This window comes from Carettochelys insculpta, chromosome 2 (assembly GCF_033958435.1).
Source record: "Carettochelys insculpta isolate YL-2023 chromosome 2, ASM3395843v1, whole genome shotgun sequence".
In the NCBI taxonomy this organism is placed as follows: Eukaryota; Metazoa; Chordata; order Testudines; family Carettochelyidae; genus Carettochelys; species Carettochelys insculpta.
In genome coordinates this window covers 203,707,361-203,729,009 of record NC_134138.1, presented here as the reverse complement: position 1 = coordinate 203,729,009, position 21,649 = coordinate 203,707,361, and the positions used below count along the sequence as shown (strand labels likewise).

The 21,649-nt window shown below is 39.3% G+C and overlaps 1 protein-coding gene across 11 annotated transcripts in view; it reads left to right on the top strand.

Annotated features, from left to right (window-relative positions):
* The window catches only part of RBMS3 (RNA binding motif single stranded interacting protein 3), a 1,098,743-nt gene that overhangs the window by 627,225 nt on the left and 449,869 nt on the right, over positions 1-21,649 (top strand). For all 11 annotated transcript variants that reach the window (XM_074984403.1, XM_074984401.1, XM_074984402.1 and 8 more), the window contains one exon: positions 8,522-8,580. In XM_074984403.1, coding sequence (XP_074840504.1) covers positions 8,522-8,580 — 59 coding nt within the window. The remainder of the gene's footprint in view (positions 1-8,521; positions 8,581-21,649) is intronic.

Sequence of the window (21,649 nt, the reverse complement as noted above, 5' to 3'; positions counted from 1 at the left end):
GTACATTTGAGTGAGTATAAATTACAAAGCAGCCTGATCCGGAATACCCTGTTAGACTTTTTTTTAAAACTATGTGTGTAGTCCATATTTATCAATATAGTTGTTTGGCAAGACATTCACCTCTGACTGATGCAAAATAACAGTGTTTTTATAGATATGTGCATGTATCTGCTCTGATACTTCTACTTATCCTCTTGTGGCATTTCTGGAAAACACAGTTTGCTGGATATACAATGATCTTCGATTAAAAATGGTCATCTATTCACCAAATCATTATAGCCCTGAAACACAAATATCAAGGCTAGTATGGATGACTTTTCAATAATGTGATACTTTGCTGCATTAATGTATGCAAATATATTTTATATAAACCTGACTCGGGATGATCCGTTAATGATTTAGACTCCAAAATACTCTATTTCCTGCATGAAAAATGTATATACATGCACACACACAGACACACATCAGTGCATGAATAGACCTAAGATTAAACACTGATTAATAATCATGTTAAGCAAGAAACAGATCTGATAACTTCTCCCACACCCATATCTATACTCCTGATGGCAATGAAAAAATAGTACTTTCCAATGTGCTAATCACACCAAGAGATCTTCTAGTATTTTGGTGTTATATATGCACAGATTTTAAAGAGGGGACTGCGGCAATAGGATTCTGTGAGTAAATCCTGAAAGAACTGAGTATCACTAACTACCATTGAAGTCAAAGAAAGTCAAGAATGCTTATGCTTCATGGGGCAGAAGGTTGAGACTCTGGGGCTCAGTCTTCTGATGGTAGAGCCACATCTCTAGAAGCTGATCACTTTGACAGTGGATCTCTTTAGAGCATGCTTTGGCTTCCCTCATCCACTCAGCTCTCATTTTCTGTGGGTAAGAGCATAGCCTGCTTATCTCTTTTTGTGCAATAAGCAAGTCAGTGCAAATCGTTTATGTATTGCATGCTGTATGATTGTAGTAGTCACTAAGAGGATATGAGAAAGGAGGTTGCATATTTCTTATCTTCACTAGTTAATTATCTAATTAACAGATGCTGCTGCTTCTGCTGCAGGTTTTTCATTCTTCATCTGTTCCAAACTTTTCAAAAATGGCTGCCTTAAATTAGGCTCCCATGTTACCAGTAGTTAGGCACCTGCACAAGAGGCTGAATTTTCAAAAGTGTGGAATGCTCACACCTGCTCTTATCTTTAGGCTGCACTGGTAGATGCTCAGTGCCTTTGAAAATCCTGCCACTTACTCAGGGGCTTAAAGATGGTGGATCCAGGAGCCAAAGTTGAATGGCTGTTTTTGAAATTTTTGACTATAATGTTGCTCTTAGTTGCTGTGCTCATCCATACTGTACCCAGTAAAGAAATTACCCATTCTGAATTTGACAGATATAGGCAAGGGGTAGAGGCAATAACACTTAATGATAGGTGTGGGTTATACGCTGGGTTACACATTGGCTATAATGGGAAGAAATAGTCTTATGAACCCAACAGCAAATTCCTGACTCATTAACTTCCCACTCCCCAAGTGTGTACACAGATCCATGAAAATAACAGTGGCTACTGTGACTACAGGCAATGATTGCATGGTTTTTCTTCAAAAGATGTGGGGTCCTTTGATTGCTAAGGAAAAACATTTGTGATGGCTTAAGTAGTAAGTATCTTTCATTAAAAAAAAAAAAGTTCAGGATTAAAAATGCAGTTCAGCAGTAGGTGGAATGGCCAGAAATGATTATGTGAAACAGAAATTCTTTAAGTGGTAGTCCACATTGTGTCTGCTCAGTGTGAATGTGCCCCATGAGTGCAAGCCTGATATCACGTTTGTTTGAGCATGTGTACACCAAGAGGAGAATCCATGTGGATGATATGTTTTATTGAATCACAGCCGTACACTAATGTAAATAACCATTGTTACTAAATTGTGTAAGGCATCTGTGGAGATTATTTTCAGACATCTGTGTGTTTTTTCCATCACAATATTGCTGTAAAACAAACCCATGTATGTTTATTTAAGCATTAGTAAATCTAGAGGAATCTGGCTTGGGGGGAGTCGGGAGCATGTGGATGGAGTTAAGGGGGGCATGACCCTGAAACTTTGGGGGTCCACTGGTGTGGACAATGGAAACAAACCTTCTGTTTTATGTATTCACATCAGCTACAACTGATGTGTTCCCTAAGTGTGCCATATAATTTTAACACTGGATACCAAATAATTGACGTGCCAGCTAACTTTCTGCTATTTGCTGCATAATATTGATCTATGGAGCCCCTACATAAAAATATGATTGGTTGTTGAAGAATATCATACTGAGCTACCAGCAAAACAATGTCATAAATTCTGCCTCTATTCTGTATTCCTTATGCACCCAAACTTCTCAGTTAATTCACTGGGAGTTCTGGGTATGTGAGGACTGCACGATTGAGGCACCATGTAAACCTAAAACCAGATTCATAACCCGAAATCACCTTCAGTGCTTGAAGCTAGCAGCATCCAAGATATTAATGAGAAGCTTAATTTATTTTTAATTGTGACCAATATCAAGCACTATTTGGAGTTTTTCTTAGGTTTGGTTGACATGCAGAAGATGATCGTTTTCAGGAGAGTGAAAGGAATGAAAAGGAAATAGTAAACATAGAACGTTGTTAAAACATTCGTGGTAAAACACAAAGCAAAAATTAAACCTTAAATTTAGGTTTGTGAAACTGGGCTGATGACTGTTTTTGTGGTAAAACTGTGTAAAACTAAGGGATAATGACTGATTATTAAAACAGTAAAGTGCTTATGGCAGGAACTGTCTATTGTTAAGTACATGCTAGAAGTTCCTAGTGGAGGTGTGGGGAACCTTTCTTCTGTTGGGGTCATTGATCCACAGAAAAAAATTGCTTGGGGGAACACAAGCAGTCCCATAGTGGGGAGGGGACATGGAGGCTTGGGAATACCCCCAGGCTCTGGGATGGGGCCAGAATGGAGGGATTCAGAGTGTAGGAAGGAGTTCTGGGCTGGAGCACAAGGTTGAGGTGCAAGGGGAGAATGGGAGTGAGGATTCTGGGCTTGGGTTTGGGGTGAAGGAGTTTGGAGTGCAGGACCAGGGCCAGGAGGTTGGAGTGCAGAAGGTGATCTGGGCTATGGGCTATGAGAGGGAGTTTGAATGTGAAAGAGGCTCAGGATTCAGGAGTGGGGCGCAGGTTCTGGGAGGGAGTGAGGATGCAGGAGAGGGTATGGGAAGAAGTTCTGTGTTCTGGCTCTGTCTAGGCAATGCTTACCTTAGGCACCTCCTTGTTATAAGCACAGCAGGACTAAGGCTAGCTTCTGGGCCACTGCTGGAAGTGACCTCCATGTCCAGCCCAGAAATGGAGGGGTCAGGTGGTTCTCCAAAATATGTGTGTCCATAGGCACCACAGCCACACCTCCCACTGAGGGTATGGACAACATACAAAGTTTCCCTGAGTGCTCCTCCATCTAGGTGCCACCCGGACGTGCTAGTTAGCCAGTGCTCACAGAGAACTGCTGCAGGCTGAATCAAATGAAGCAGTGGGCCCAATTCAGCCCATGAGCCACCAGTTCCCCACCCCGGATTAGTGCTGATTTTGACGTAGGTTTTCAGCTGAGCTCTGGTTTTGATTTAGATTTTCAGCTGAGAGTCTGAGAAGTTTGGTTTTGGATAAGTGAGTTTTTGCTCTGAGTTTTTGGTTCTACTGACTCCCAGAACACTGAAGGTGAAGTTTTGAGTTGTTTCACTCCAAAGTAATAAATACTCGCGCTGGGAGAAATTATTTCTTTCCAAAGGAAAATGATTTTGTTGAAAAATAGAACTTTTACAATTTTATCTGGTTAATAAAAACCCTCTATATTTTTGTTTTCTTCATTTTTTGCAACATTTCTTATCCAAATGTCCATCAAAATTATTACTGAAATTTAATGGAAATTATGATGTATTAATACATTTTGAAAATTTTAATAACATTACCAATAAACAAAAATTGTGAAAAATTTCATGTCAAGTACAAAATTGGTCTGCCTTGAACTCTGTAAAATAGAAACCCCTTCAAAATTTCATTAAGCATGTTCCATGGTCATATTCCTTGCTAGACACCCACAACCTTGGTAATTCCAAACATCCACCCTCATTTAGGTATAGTGATGGAGCCAAGGGTCACCTTAATATGTATATTTGTGAAATCCAAAGTGTGAATGATGGTGGATTTTGAACTACAGTTCTTCCCGTAATATTTCTTGGATGGAACATCTTAATATAGGCCCCATGGAAGGAGGGTTGCAAAAATATGCACTATAATTCAGCAGTGCTAATATGTTCTGGGCTTGCCAACCTTCTACTCACACAAAACTAAACACCCTTGCTCCACCCATTCTTTGAAGCTCTGTGCCACCCCCCTGCTGTCCTCCCTTTCCCTGAAGCTTGCCCTCGCCATCCTCACTAGCTCATTTTCACTGGGCTAACTTACAGAATTGGAGTTGTGGGAGGGGATGAGGACTTCAGCTGTTGGCTGGGGTGTGGAAGGAGACACAGGTTCTGGGTGTGTGTTCTGGAGTGGGGCCAGAAACCATGGGTCCAAGATGTGGGAGAGGGCTCAGGGCTAGGGCACAGGATTGGGATGTGAGGGTTCTTGCTGGGGGCGCAGACTCTGGGGTAGGGTAGGGGTGAGGAGTTTGGGGCGGAGACCAGTCCTCTTGTCTGGGATTGAGGGGTTCAGCAGGCAGGAGGGGCATCAGAATTGGGGTGGGAGTTTGGGACACATGGGGACACAGGATTGCAGGCTCTGAGTGGTGCTGAGTTCAAGCAGCTCCTGGAAGCAGCAGCATGTTCCACCTCTGACTCCCACATGGAAGAGCTGCAAGGTGGCACCACACACTGCCCTGTGCACAGTCACCAGCCCAGCAGCTTCCATTGGCTGAAGTCCCCAAGTGACAGGAGCTGCAGAGCCAGCACTTTGGACAGGAGCAGTGAGCAGATCCCTGTGGCTTCATCTACATTGGTGTTTCCCAGTTGTTTCCGCAAAATGAAAGTATGGGTTCTGTGGTTAGGGGTCAGCAACCTGCAGCTCCAGAGCTGCAAGTGGCTGAAGGAGTCATTTGCGGCTCTGGAAGCTGCCATCACTGATTCCTCTGCGGCTCTCTGCTCTGCTGCCACTGGAAGGGGAGTCAGACAGCTCCTGAGTCGTCCAGCATCAGGCCGTCAGGACTAGGACTGGAGGAGCAGAGGTAGGTTCATCCATCATGTTGGGTGAGATAAGCCTGGGGATAGGGAACCGGATTTGGTCCTAAGAGGATTTAAGCCTGGGGATAGGGAGCAGGTATGGGGCTGAGAGGTGCTAAGCTTGGGGATAGGGGTCAGGTTTGGGTCTGAGAGGGGTTAAGCCTATGGATCGGGGGGAGGGTCTGGGGCTGAGAAGAGTTAAGGGGTATTAGGAGTTCAGCAATTTTTTTTCCAAGTTTAAATTGGTTCTGTGGCCAAATAAAGTTGGGAAACACTTCTCGATGTGTGGGATCTGGAGGAAGAGATACGCTGGGAGCCATGTGGGCGGCAAGTTGGGAGCCTGCCTTAGCTCTGTGGTGCCAGAGGCTGGACTTTTAGTAGTCTGTCTGTGGTGGTGACTGAAGCTGTCAATGCCCCTTTTTGACCTGGCACTCTTATTGAAAAACACACACCTTGCAACCTCCATATGTTCTCACGAGACACGTTAATCTATATGCACAGTATCTTTATATTTTCAAAGTAGCAATATTAAACAGCAAACGTGGGCTGCTGGATTTTAAAAACTAGTCATCAGCATTTAAAACAACAGATTAATAGGCTATATCGTGAGCTACGTTGTATTATAACATCATATTTGCATATGAATTCCCATTGTGGAATTCAGTTTTGGCACCTCTGTGTGAATAGAATCAAAATTCCTCGGCTTAGGCTGACAAGAAAGCCAGCTAAATCCAAAGAGGAATCAGAGCCTTCTATTACAATCCTCCTATTTAAGAAAATTATCGTCATGTTCTTGATAAACTAAATACGTTTCCACTTTGCAGATCTCAAATTATCACCACTCATCAGAACTCATGTTCTGATTACTGTGAAGTATTTAAGAAAACTGTGTCCAAAATTAATTCTAATTACTTTTTTGTGGTACTGCTTAGGGTTTATATCTATACATTAATGTGAAAGGCTATTCACATAATGGAAAGCATTCTTTAGCACCTCTTAAGACTACTCCAGTGGAGCCCACCTCTGCAAATGCTTAGGTACATGAGTAACTTTACTTGCTTGAGTAGTTTCAGGTGAACAGGACTACTTCCTCAGGTGAAACAACTTAGGGTATGTCTATACTTACAGATGGGTTTGACACACTGTGAGCGATCTTCCAGAGATTGATTTTGCTGCGTCAGTGAAGATGTGACAAAATTGATCTCTCTGGGCTCAGCCATCAACCCTGGTACTCCATGCAGCCACGTGGAGTAAGGGATATCGGTGTGAGCCTGAAGAGCCCTGAGTAACACCAGGGAAGAAAGTCAATCGTGATATGTCAATTCTTGCTACGCTAATGATGAGGCTAGAATTGCTTATCTGGGGTCAACTTTAATCCCTAGTTTAGTCTAGGCCCCAACGACTCTTTGCAGGATTGCCGTGTATAACAAATAACCTTGGTAAGTCTGTAGTGAATATAATGGAACCACAAATGTCTCTTTTTGTTGGCAAGAAATTACAAAAAATGTGAAGAAGATTTAACTAATAGCTTCATCTTTCAGGCTCTGGATTCTTGCACTCATAAGTAAAATACTACATGCACAGACCCCTAAATCTCTCAGGCTTGGATGGAATAGCATATCCGTTCCATTAGAGTTTTACGTTATGAGAGACTCCTAATGAAGACTAATATTAGGGCTTTTTTTTTTTTTTTTTGGACAAAGTTTAATTGGGGGTTGAGTTTTATTTGAGGTTATTGTGGGTTAACAGCTGATTTTGATTGGATTTTATTTCTCAGTATCTGTTGAAGACAAGACAATACAGAGACATTTTATTTATTTATTTTTTTTATTTGCACAGTTTGCCTTTATTTGGTTTATAAATGTAAATAAATGAAAATGCACTTCATCTGCCAAATTGACTGATAAAATGATGGCAAATCACAGTGGCAGAGAATTTAGCATTACAAAAGCATCCCTTTCCTTCCGCACAGTAAATTTTCAAAGCTATATTCCAAAAGTCGTCCTAACTGTGAGATTCTACTGTATATTCTTAGAAAGTGAGCTCACTGGTCTTTGTCTAAGTCAATGGCAGATACTTTTGTAAAGATTCACGTAAGAGAGGTGAACGTAAGACCCCAACTTTGGAATGCCTCTTTGGCCAGCAAGACATGTAAGATCATGTTTAAGTTTAGATACATGCTTAAGTGCTTCTTTGTATGAGGGCCAAAATTAGTGCTAAAGAGAACCTAGACTGACTGAATGTCTGTGTATCTAATGTACGGACGGTGTCCATCAGCTTGGTATCTGGTGATGGAATCACAATTCATGATGGTGTGTCATGTCTTACATGTGCATCTTCTGAAATAAAAACACAACCTGTGAGAATGTGTGTATTATATTTTCAAATTTGATGGGAGAAGGCGAAAGGAAATTTTCTGGGCTTTCTTGTGTGGGGAAGATGAGTCTGGTATTCAGTGATTTCAAAAAGTGGACCCTTCTGTAAGTTTTTTACTCTTATTTCATGACACAGGCTGTTTCCAAACTAACTATTAAATATATGTTTTCCATCTTCTTCACTTTGAGATAAGACAGCCACCCACTTTGTGGTCTAACTATTGAATGCAGCAAATTATAGCTGGTCCATGAAATTAAAATACCCTCTGAAGAGACTGAGTCTCATGGATGTATTCTTAAGTTGTGCTATTTGTTCTAGTGCTGTTTGTATAAACATTCATCATTTTTTCTGTTAGAAAAGCTGAAAGATACAATTAAAGAAATGGCTATCTACACTGTACAGCTAGATAGCCTCTTCTTTTAAAAAAGAAAAAAACAATCTTCCTTTGGATCGTTCTCTCTATTTTTTTTTGGTCAGCCAACTTTTTAGAGCATTTCGGGAATGGAAGTCTGCTCCATTCCCCCTAAAAACCAAAACTTCCTTTGGTGGCTTGAAATGCAAATATCCATTAAAATAAACTTAATTTACATCACCAAAAGAATACCTTTCTCTGGGTACCCCACTGGCCACTCCTGTAACTAACATTTTTGTTGTCCATCTCACTGAGATCAGAGTTTGAATGGGCATGGAAAATGAACATCGTTCTCAAGGCAGACTTTCAAGGTCTGCATTGCAGTACAGGGGATGTAGGGAGATTGCTGTCCATCCTGTTCTATAAGAGAGCAGCCCGTTCTTTTGTGTGTGTGTACATATGTATAATAAAATGGATGGAACATTGAGTCTGCGTAGTTCTAGGGTTAAAATATAATAACATACATTTTTCTTTTTTTTTCTTTTTCTTCTTTTTCTTGTTCTTTCTCTCTAGGTATGGGAAAATTGTATCTACAAAGGCAATTCTTGACAAAAACACAAATCAGTGCAAAGGTATGTGCAAAGAGTCCTTCCAATGAATTCGGTGTCTGTTTGTCTGATTGACTGGTGTTCCAACCACCGAGGTTCGGGCTCCGACTGTGCAATCAACATGATGTACAGTATACTGCAAGCATATTTAATAATGCCAGTGCTCTGAGTTGTATTTTCCAGTAACATTGCTCATTAATTTTTTTCATTAACAAACAAAATGAAAATCGCAAATCAGAACAAGTATCAAATTGCTTCAGTAGAAAAGTAAATTACCTTCTAACCACATAGTGTTGTCTGATTTGAATGATATCATCAGTGATGCAAATTGATTTCCTATATAAAAATGAGCAACCCTTGGGAAAATTTTCCCAAGAAAAACCTGGTCTAATTTTTCTATTCTATAAAGTCTCAGACTATAATATTGCAAGAAGAAAATATGCACTGTGGCGCAACATTGATCATAAAATTGTGACACAATATGAAAATGATTCCTCTTACACTTGCAGTTTTGCATTTTTAATTTCTCTGCTAATATTTCAAAATAGTATCTGTTTCTTTTAGTGAAGTACAATGTGCACTGTGAAAATGTGTGCCTCTGTGTCTTTGTCTAGATAGATACATACGTATACATACATACGGAGATTTCTGAAGATTAGAATTATTGTTAATCTGTCAGAAGGTTCATCATTTCCATGTCTGGGACTGTCACTGTACTGGAGTGTTAGTTCTTACAGTGGGGTCTACTTCCCTGCAGGATAAAATTATATTTCCACAGTTAGTAAATAGTAGACTCTTTATGTCCTAATGTCTAACTGGACATGTCTCACAAGGAATGTTTTCTGGACAGAAAGAATTCTTTGTGTAGCCTTGTTAAAAAGTGCTGGCAAAATGATGACAGTATTACTGCACGCCTGGAAAGCAGTGGAGATGGAGCCATGACTGGATAGGGCACCTTGAGGGACATTGTGGGTTAGTTTAAAGACTAATAAAATCGAGCTTAATAACACTGTGGTCTCCACCTGTGTAGTACGACTTTGCAAATTCGACCTCTGGAGTTACTGCATGAGGAAGTCAACAGTACAAAAGTCATCATTGGAACCCCTTAAAATTGACCTGTTGAGTGCTCAGATGCAGACACATAGCTTATAAAATCAAACTTAAATGCTTAAATTTGACTTAAGCTACTGGATTGAGCTTACACTAGCAAGTTCTTTTGAAAGATATTTCAAAACAAGAGGTCTCTTTCAAGTGATCCCGTGGAGCGTCTACACGCAGTAAGTGTTCTTTCAAAAGTAAATTGAAAAAATGCAGCGCTCCTTTTGAACTTGCTCTTCCTTTCCAGTTTCAGGAAGAGCACCACCTTTTGAAAGCTTATTTCAAAAGAAAATGTGTGTAAATGCTCTTTAGGCCCTTTTTTTTTGAAAGAGCAGCCCTCATGGGGCCTGATTTTTTTATCCTAGGGCCATTCTTTCAAAACAGTGGGGACCGTGGGGACACTCTCTTTCAGAAGAGCAGATCGCTCTTTTGAGCCACTTCTTGTGTGTGGACACACTCTTTTGAAAGAAGTTCTTTCAGAAGAGATCTTCTGGAAGGGCTTCTTTTGAAAGATTTCAGTAGTGTAGACCAGGCCTCAGTAACTGGAAGAAGGAACATAAGGGCTATGTCCACACTTGGCCAAAATTTCAAAATGGCCATGCTAAAGGCCACATTGCAAGATACTATTGAGGTGCTGAAATGAATTTTCAGCACCTCATTAGCATGCTTCTGGGCACGGCATTTCAAAAGTGCTGCATTTCGGTCACGCGCAGCTTGGCTACATGGGGGTCCTTTTCGAAAGAACCCTGCACATTTCGAAATACCCTTATTCCTGTCAGCTGGGAGGAATAAGGGGAGTTTGATGTTTGCAGGGTCCTTTTGAAAAGGACCCATGTAGCCAAGCCACATGCGATTGAAACACAGAACCTTTGAAGTACCGCAGCCAGCAGAATGCTTATGAGGCACTGAATATTCATGTCAGCACCTCAGTAGTATCCTCCGATTTGGCCATTAGCGTGGCCATTTTGAAGTTTTGGCCAAGTGTGGCTGCAGCCATGGAGTTCTTTTCCCTATATCACACTGGTACCACTGGATAGCCACATAAGAGTATGTTAGGAAGAGGAATTTACATTCTACTCTGACAAAACCACAGTCCCGACAAGGTCAGGTGCATATAGTCAGGCTCAGGGACTCATTGTATAGGTGCTATGTTAGGTACCATATTCAAGATGGGATATTTGCTGCTGCTTTAAATTTATCAGCAGTGTCTATATCACCAAACAATCTGACACAATGGTGTCTTCTGTTTAGCATTGTTATACTGTTTCCACCAAGCTTTTCAAAATAATGATGGGCTGCAAGACAAGTAAAGGATGTGGCAGGAAAAATACATATAAAAACATGAGGGGAAGAGGGTGATGAGAGAGAAAAAAAGGAGAATGGAAGGATTTCATCTTCTGTGTCTGGGTTTTGCAGCTGTTTCATTTTGTATTCTGTTTATATCATAGCAATAGCTGCTATGTAATAATGAGAATAAGAAATTACCAAGGTTTGTTTTCACCACTGTTTACATAAAGGAAACAGACTTATTTGTTCATTTAGGTTATGTCTACCTGGCATTCCTCTTGCGAGAGAGGAATGCGAATGAGGGAACCCGACATAGCAAATTAAGTGCTGATTTACAAATCTTGTACTTTATTTGCATAATCTCACATTATCACTTTTTTGGAAGAAATTTTGGAAAAAAAAACAGCCGTGTAGACTGGGTTCTGTCAGTGAAAACCCCTTCTTTGACAGAACTCTTCTATCTAATTTTTTTTCAGGGATAAGGCTTCTGTTGAAGAAGAGGGTTTTCGCCGACAGAACCCTGTCTACAAGTCTGGGTTTTTTTCCACCAATATGTCTCCCGATAACGTGATTGTGTGAGATTATGCAAATGAAACATTGAGATTTGTAAATCAGCAATTTATTTGCAATATTGGGTTCCTTCATTTGCATTTCTCTCTCACGAGAGGAATGCTGTGTAGATGTAGCCTTAGAGGAAGGCTCTTTATGGCATGAACAGTATCTTTGGGAGGTCATAAACATCGACTTATTTATACCACATGACAAGGAAATGGCAAATGCGGTAAGGGGATGAACATTTTGCTCATTTAAATATTGGGTAACAGTTTATCCCTCTTTAGGAGGTGTGCTCTGCCAAAAGTGCAAAAAAAGAATAAGATAGCTAGTCAAAGAGGCACACTGGTCTGTAATGTTACTCTTTGTGGTGTGTGTGTGTGTGTGTGTTGGGGGGAATTTAAGTTAAATTTGAAAGTGGTGGAAGTCATCTTTTGAATTTAAGACTCAGAAACTTATTTCAACATCATTTGAAATTTGGCCAAATTACAGTAATGGGTTTGAAAATTAAAATGTTCAAATAAATAGTTCATGTAACACCAAAAAGGAACACAGATAATTTTAAGAATGTGCTTAGGTGTCATTAAGATTAAGACAGGATACTCTGTTTAATGTGTCTTAGGTGTATCTTTTTTCCAACAACAAGGCAAACCAATTAAAATTTGATTTATTTCCCAAATATTTTCTGTCTTTAAAAATTCACTCAGATCTTATTATGAAGTAGTGTTATCAAAGCCTTTTTTCTGGTATCAATTAAGCTGTCAGATCCAAGGAAATAATATCTATTCCAAGACACTTCACTAGGGAAACCCTTTTGATGTAACCTCTCAAGATTGTTCTTCTTGGGTAGCGTACATGGTAATTGAGTCATAGCAGCAGCAGCAATCAATCTGTAGTGGAACAATATAAAAACAAAACAAGCACAGTCATGACAAAGTGGCCAAAAATCACTGAACAAAACAGATAGCAATCATGTATCAAGAGTAACGAAAAATGGTCACACAATTCGTACAGATTCAGACACACAAGCCTGATATATAAGTTGGAGAAGTTTTGCTGTTTTTGCTTTTCTTCCCATGCATTTGCCTTCTGGGTCTCTTGTACTTGCTGCTTTTAAAAGTCAGGGGAAAATTATATAAAAGAAGCTATTCAAGAGAAGCATTAATCTTAAATGCATTGACACTTCTCTTTTTAGGGTTATTTCTCTCCAACTGGCTTGCCTTTGATAGGCTTACGTGTTTAGAGCAGTGGAAATGAGTAATGGATGTTTCACAGTACAGTTTCCATACCTCATAGCAATGGAATACAGAAGAGTTAATCTGCCAAATATAGAAGCCCATTCCTTAATGTATGAATTACTGTCATTGCATCTGCTCTACAAGACTTTTTAATAGTGTGCATGAGGATTTACTTCCTACTTTAATCAGGAGTTTCCATTGTTTTGGGCATTTCATTAGCACCTTAAAAGATGAGCCATGAGAAAATTACTAGAAGTCTTAATGCCTACCTTCAGGAATCATTCAGCTTTATTAAACAAAAACCATGAAATACGATAGTTTCTAGAAGACAAATGCTTCAGTCTTACATTCTTTATTTTATAGAATAAAGAACCAGCCTTGACTTAACAAGTAGTAATGTTTCTGACTTAGCAAGGAAATGTATGTAAAATGATGAGGGAAATCACAGAGGCTTCATATGTAATTGCCATACTTTCGTGAAACCTTTTACTTTTCTAGAAACCTATTGCTAGATACTACTCATTTATATTTAAATGGTAAGAGTTTGGTTTACAAACATGCTTTCCTTAGGGTTTCTTTAAACTTAAGGCCAGAAGAGAGCATCTAGCCTGACCTCCTGTATATCATGGGTTTGTATTGAGCTCAGCATCCATAGCCCACCAAGCCTTTTCATGTATTAATTTATCTGTATGTATAGAAAAGGATGACCTTGTTGTCTGAGCCCATAGGGTTGGTACCAGAGTGGAGAGGCAATGAGGAGGAAGTGATATGGTGATGCCCACTACTTCTGTACAAATATTGGTCTGTCCTGTTTTAAATATAAATAAGTGGGACTGCTCATGTGCTTAAGTACCCCTATGAACTGTGAAACCTAAGATGATCCAATGCTCTAGTAACCAGAACCTTAGAAGTATCTAGATAGGTTTGTATGTAATATATTGTATATATCTGTAAACTTGTGACAGTAACTTACTTTACAGCTGACCTCTGATGAGTAATGCTCTTCCATCACTGTGACAATGTATATTGCTCTACTCATGCATTGTATTTTATTATTATTTTGTTGTATTTAAAGAGGAGGAGTTTGGCTCAGAATAGCAACATGGAGCATGCTCATGTGAAATCATGTTCTGTTGAAGAAAACAGCTAAGCTCCATGGATAGCTTTTTGGTAATACATGTTATTTATTGGGAATAACACAAACTGAAACAAGTGTGCCCTGGCAGTTATGATTCTCAGATATGCCATTCTGAGTGAGACAGACAGATTGAAAAAAATTGTAGCAAAGTATTTTTGTACCCGTTCCCAGACTGAAGACTGACCACACTGGCAGGGCATGCCTGATATGCAGGGGGGCATCTAGCTCTCATGAAAGAAAATAATTTGTAAAAACACATTTATTTAATTTTGAAACCATATGCTTATATAAAAAAGAAGAAGAGGACTGTCCTATTTTAGAGGCTGAATGCATAATAAATACAATGATTTTTCTGTCCTAGTTGTTTTTAAATGTTTTAATACTTTCATTAACTTAATATACATATTAGTAAAATGTAGCGATATGTAATATGTTAATGTTGGAGTTTTCATGAATGTGAGGGATGTAACAGGAGTGGATAGTGGATGAGTGTTGGTGGGTACCAACAAGCTTCTCTGCATGGCTCTGCCATTCCATTGCATTTCTGACATGTGGCATTCCCTACTTACTCTGTCTTGGACCTCTTGAACGGAGACTGCAAATTATGCTGAAATGTACCAGGTTTTTTAAGAAAGCAAGGATTGAAGTCTCTGAGTTGGAAGGGTACTGCATTAAGCAAGTGTGTCATGTGGTCCAAAGTTCAACCATACTTTTTTTCCTTGTATTGTATGAAAAATCTTATATTGTTCACACTATTTTTTATAAAACAGTCACCCAAAATTCAGACACTCTTAAGAAAGAAGAGTGTTTTTGGTTAAATGATACATTCTGAGTTCTTATTAGCCTTCTAGTTTCTAAGCCATGGAGGTAGACCCTTGCTAAGTTTTTAAGTTTTTTCTTCCAACTATGAAGGCTAAAAAATTTGTTTTAAAGTAAATTCTGAGAGTGTCATGAACCCACATGAATATGGGAGAGAAACTCACGAAATCACAAAAATTGGCAGCTCTGAAAACAGTACTAATTTCCTTTAATGTCAGTCGAGGTAAATATTTTCTTTGATTTTCTTGTCATCCCTTTATATTACCTGCAGAAGTGGCTTGTGAAAACTCAACGGCAATATTTTATACTATTGTCTTTGAACCAAGTTGGTATCAAGCTAAATGAACTTTGGGTCTGTTTTTTCAAAGGAGCTTAACATGCTCAGCTCTCCTATCTTCTGTTTGCCTTTGTCCTCCCTCAACATGTATGTGTGTCACTATACACTGGTGGATGCTCAAGACCTGCTATTCTCAACTGGCTGCAATCTTTACATGATAGAAGTCCTCAAAAAGCCATTCAAAGTCACTGGCAGTCTTTCTGTTGACTTCACTTTGCTTTCAAATAGGCCCATAAACCCCAATAAAAGTCAATTATTTTTTGTCAAGGTCCAGATTTCTTGGTCAAAGGTTAATCAAGGTGACAAAAATAACAATAATGTTAATAAGTAAATAAAAAGATTTCAGTGTCAATTCAAAAGCATCTGGTGGTCTGGATTTGACTACTCCAATCCTAATATAACACAACAGGTTTGACTAGTTAACAGTAGCACCGGTGATTAGCAAATGGGATATAACTGAGGATACTCTGGCTCCATTAATTAACTTGGAGACAAGAGAGAAGAAAGAGGTGGGGGAATATCTTTTATTGGACCAACTTCTGTTGATGTAAGGTTCTTGTTATTCCTCAGGTCTGGGCCAAAAAACAAGCTGGTCCAATAAAAGACATTCCCCCACTTACCTTGTGTCTCTTATCTCCTGGGACCAACACAGTTACTGCACTGCAGATAACATGGAAATGTCAGTTTCATATTTGTACCTTTATAAATATTTCCAAAGTTATCATTAATGGAACTAAAAGGGGTTTCCTGAGAAATCCTGAATTTCTTACTCTACCTATGCAATGACCGCTCTGACTGCTTTCATCCCATTGGAAAGACTGATGGAGAGACACCCTCGAAATATGTCTGCAAAATATTAGTTCTCATGTGGTGCAGCTCATGCCAGAGACAGTCTTAATTGTATTTGAAGTCTGTCTTGTTTTAAGTAAATCCTCTCAAATTTGTGTATTGGATTTAAAGTCAAATCTTCCAGAGAGGAAACATCATCCTGATTATTTCTTCATACTTTTTTAAAATATATTTTTGCCATTTAGGAGAATATTTCCTGAGTCTTTGTCCCTTAATAAATGAATTAATGAATTCTAGAAAGCATATGCCATACATATCCCAAGATGCTCAAGTATGTTGTGGAATATCATTTTATTCCTGATTGCTTCACTCTTTCAAATTTATTGCATACTAGTTCCAGAATTGCAACCCAGTCATGTATCATCCTTTCATAGATGTTAAAAGTCAGTTTTCTGTTCATATTTGATAGAGTGGTCCGTATAATCCTCAGTCAGTTTCCTGGTGTCAATTTCAAAAGGGTTTTGGAAAAGAATAATCATTTCTGTATGTTTGCTGTTCTCAAGAATGACCTGTAAGTATTTGCTTTGTACCATAGGTTATTTGCAGGACTCTTAAGGAGCCTTTTTTAATACTAGTTCATGGTAAACTGGATTGTCTTCTGATTACACTGGTTTGTTTTCCATCTCATGGAGTTACTTGCCTTAGCTTGGGCTTTCTGTTATGATCCATTCTCATAAAATGTTGCTGGATCCCATGGCTTGTGTTAAAACTTGTTTATCTAAGCTGGATTTGCCTGAAGCAGATCACACCTTCCAGTATCAGTGCTCATTTGCTTATGCAAACCAATTTCTTGTAAGGTTTCAGATGTTTCTAAAAACTACGACAATATATGGTTCCACTGTGGAAAGAGAGCCCTATTGTTTCATAAGGGGCCATCATTACCTTTGCACAGAATCTAAGTACTTACGTTGATTTCACCAGCTTTGTCCTGTTTATTTTGCTCTAGTACATGCATTTCATTACATAATTTTTATATGTGCCAGAACCCAGACACGCTAGATATAAAAAGGCAATTTGCTAACAACTACACTGGCAGATGCTTACTGAATTGCAATTACTCATTGGGAACCATCCTGAATCAGCAATAGGTAATTACAGCATAGCTCGATTTCTTTTATGATATTCCAACAATCAGAAAAGTATTTTCCATTTTTTTCAATTAATACATTTTCCCTGTTTGTTCTCTTTCTCAGTGGGTAATAAATGGAAAGTAAAGGACAAATATCAGAGGGATAGCCATGTTAGTCTGTATCCACCAAACCAATGAGAAGTCCTGTGGCACCTTGTAGAATAACAGATATTTTGGAGCATAATCTTTCATGGACAGAGTCATGCATCTGACAAAGTCGGTCTTTGCACATGAAAGCTTATGCTCCAAAGGACTAATAGGCATTCCACCCATGCCATCAATTTCATTTCTCTAAACCTTTTGGGACTTTATGCTTAGAGATGATATGACCATTCTTAGATAACTGCATCTAGCACCTGAGGATGTATATGGCCAATGAAGGGAAAAAAAATTATGGCCTTTTTGCATCAGAAACTCACATATCTATGAAGTGAGCAAAGCAAGCCCTCCACCAGTTCAGCCAATACAAGGAGCTGGTGAAGCGTGAATACTATCATTTATTAATAGGGATAAGAACCAGTTGTGGAAACCCATATTAATACACAGCCATTTTCTAAAGTGCTTAGAGTCTGAGGACTCACTTCCGAAAAGACTGGTGTGCATGCGTAAGTTTATGCACTTTGAGTCAAGCCACTAACTTAAATGGGACTACCCACAGTGCATAAAATTAAGCACATGCATAAATTTTTGAGGTATTGGGGGACATAATGACTTGAAGAAGCAAATAAATGGAGTAAATGGGAGAAGCGGAGGATGAGGTGACAGGAAAGCAAGCTTATTTTAGCACAATAAGAATTAGTCACAGCTTGCCACCTGCTTTGCCTTTTTAACTATATCCAATGGGTAAAATTTACCCCTGTGCAGAGGGCCCACACAACGTGTATGTACTGCTTAAGGCCCACTTCAGCACTGTCTTGATCACTTTAGGTGGCTTTTAAGTGGTGCATAGGTGTGTTGTGGACCTTCTGCATGGGGAGAATTTCACCAGGCATAAAAGTCTGGCCTATTCCTATGGTGTGGTATCACCAACCTCATGCATTCAAAAATCCTGAGCTAAAACCCCCTAAATCGTGAGATTACCTTAAAAAATCTGGGGTTTTTTTGCCTTTTTTTTTGCCTTCTGGTTTGTGAACCTTTATGTTATGCTTGGATCACCTTCTCAAGCTAAGCCAACTCCAAGACTAAACTGAAAGGGCTTTAATGCTCATTCAGATTTCTCAACTAAGGAAATCAGGCAAATTTTTTTAACAAATATCTTTTAATGAAATACTTGCTTCATCTCAAGTAATCTTATGATTGAACTGTATTACAAAGAATTTACTTGCAGCTAATGTGCACAGAGGGAACACACTCATTTTATGAGCTCCTCCAGGGAATACAGGGAGATTAAACTTTGCCTCCTCATGATGGAGTGATCCTTTCAACCGGCTTCAGATCCAGGCCTGGAGACCTCCTTTGTACAGTGGCCTCCACATGCCAATGTGCTCAACAGCCATCAGCAGCCCTGCAAGTGACAGGAGAAATCTGAGAACACAGGTTTAAGAGATCCACCTTTTTGGAGACTTTGATCACCTTAATGATGTCCAGAGGAGCTTTAAGGCTGTGGCTACACTAGTCCCCACCTTTTGAAAGGGGGATGCCAATGAGCCACTTCAGCAGATGCTCATGAGGCGCTTCCAGGAACTTCTGTCGACAGTTCGCATCTACACACAACTTGCTCTGTCGACAGAGAACTGCCAGACTGCGCTGCCCTCTGGTGACAGAACAGTGGAATGGCAGCTTTACAAACAGGGCTGTCCAGTAACTGGAAGCCTTCTCTGTCGGCAGAACTATCCAAAAAACACTCTGTCGACAAAGGCACTATTGACAGACACATTATAGCTGAATGGGGAGAGGTATACATCCGCCGATTAAAGAGCTCACTTCTGTCAACAAATTCTCAACAGAGTGCCTTAGTCGAGTAGATGCTGTGCGAGTTTTGTCAACAGATGCTCTGTTCTGTCACCAGAAAGTGCCTGTGTAGACATGGCGTGTTTAAGAGAAGTGAAAGCACATGTGCAGAGGACTAAGTGAAATCAGAAATTTGGTTTCTGTTCCTGGCTGGACAGCCTTTTTACTGACACTGGGTTCCTGGGTCAGGTATTCCTCAGAGAGAGAAGAGGAGACCAATGTAAAAGGGAGAAGCTTACCAGTTAATACTTGGTTTGAATTGACCTATCACTTAAAAAAAAAAAGTTACATGTTACAGTTTTAATGCTGTTCCATTTTATCCACAGAAAAACCAGCTATTTTTTAAACTGCACATAAACTTTTCAGTTCTTATGTTTTGTCAGTGTCACTTCATCATTAGATTATCACAGAAAATAACGGTATAAACAAAGAAAATATCTGCATCAAAAGATGTGTGTAGGAAAATATATGCAAGGTAACAGAGAGGCAGCCGTGCTAGTCTATGTACTATCAAAACAAAAAGCAGTCAAGCTTTTAGGTGAGCTTTCATGGGACAGACACACTTCTTCAGACCATAGCCAGACCAGAACAGACTCAATATTTAAGGCACAGAGAACCAAAAACAGTAATCAAGGAGGACAAATCAGAAAAAAATGATCAAGGTGACCAAATCAGAGAGTGGAGGGGTGGAGGGGGAAGGTCAAGAATTAGATTAAGCCAAGTGTGTAGACGAGCCCCTATAGTGACTCAGAAAATTCCCATCCTGGTTCAAACCACGTATTAATGTGCCGAATTCGAATATAAAAGACAGCTCGGCTGCTTCCCTTTGAATGGCAGTGGGAAAGTTTTTTTTCAGTAACACGCATACTCTTAAGTCTTTAACAGAATGCCCCATTCCATTAAAATGTTGACTAACTGGTTGGTGGATCTGGAATGTTTTGATGTCTGTTTTGTGCCCATTAACCCTTTGTCTAAGGGAGTTAGAAGTCTGTCCAATATACAAAGCATCTCGGCATTGTTGGCACATGATGGCATGTATGATGTTAGTAGAGGAGCATGAGAAAGTGCTCGTGATTCTGTGGGTAATCTGGTTAGGTCCAGTTATGGTATTTCCAGAGAAGATATGTGGACAAACCTGGCAGCGGGTTTTGTTGCAAGGAAAGGTTCCAGGACCAGTATTCCTGGGGTATAGACTGTGGCTGTTTGTGAGGATCCTCATAGAGTTGGGAGGTTGTCTGTAGGAGAGAACAGGCATGTCACCCAGGGCCTTCTGGAGTGTGGCATCCTGATTAAGGATAGGTTGTAGGTCTTTAATAATTCATTGCAGTGGTTTGAGTTGGGGGCTGTAGGTGATGACCAGTGGTGTTCTGTTCTTGGCTTTTTTGGGTTGATCTTGGAATAGTTGGTCTCTGGGTATTTGTCTGGCCCTGTTGATTTGTTTTCTTGTTTCTGGTTCTCTGTGCCTTAAATATTGAGTCTGTTCTGGTATGGCTATGGTCTGAAGAAGTGGGTCTGTCACAGGAAAGCTCACCTAATAAATTATTTTGCTAGTCTTTAAAGTGCTACTTGACTGCTTTTTGTTTTGATATGCAAGGTCTGCTTCCTTATTTTTATCAGAAAGCTTCTAGAATTTTTGAACAAGGTGGAACTGCTGTCCTATTTTTATAACTTATTTTTTTCTAGTAGATAACTTTGTCATAGGTTTCAGCTCTGGTAGCTAGTTAGCTGTGACAAAGATACCATGAAAGAATAAGATTTTCTTTTACTTGGAACATGGTTTCCTTGTGTAAGAATCTTGGAACCACAATAAACTAGCTTGTGATTTAGCTAGTGATATCTATTTTTAAGTGCTCATTTATTAAAAGGTGACATTGCTCTGTCTCATGTAGCAGATTGGGTCACAACTATGAGAGAATTTGCTATGAGAAAATATATTTTTATATTTATAACTGAATGTTAATTTGGAGAGATCCACAATCAGTCAAAATAATTAAAATATGTTATATTGAACTACAAACATGTATTCCTGGAATTAATAATTTAACTTGTCAAGTTGTCAGTGTAATTAAAATCATTGTTTCCCATTTTATAGTTGTGATTTATTGTGCCATCATCTTCATTTTTAAACAGTTACATTAAGGGCATTGTCTCTGATTCAGCTGGGTACTTACACTTAGGGTTAAATATATGTTGAAGCATCATGTTGATTGGGACCTAACAAATGTCAATCTTCTCCACAGAACATATTTTAAAAGGGGAGCTTTGCACTTCCTGATGCTCCAGAGCTCATGCTAAGGAAAAAAAAATATCACAGTCCTTAGCTTGAGAATATGTTTGAGGAGCTATACTGCTTCCTTCCTCCTCTGTAACCACATTCCGGTCATGTTTCAGGATTGTCTCATGTCAAATGAGTTTGACCATTATCACCTAGAGTATTGTGTCCAAAATATTGTTTCTTTTATCTGAATAAAATTCTTCCACTACATTTTCAAATGAAAGGCTGGAGTTTTGGATATAGTACCCATCTTAATACCCCGTTAAATAGCTTTTATTTTGTCTGATTTTTTTGGTTTGTTTTGAACATTTTTTTATTATTCCTTTTTGGATCGCTCTTCTCATCTGGAGACAAATTTTCAGATATGGGTGAACTGCTCCTGCAAACAGTGCTTAACCACCCTGGCAGGAAGCTTTTCCTA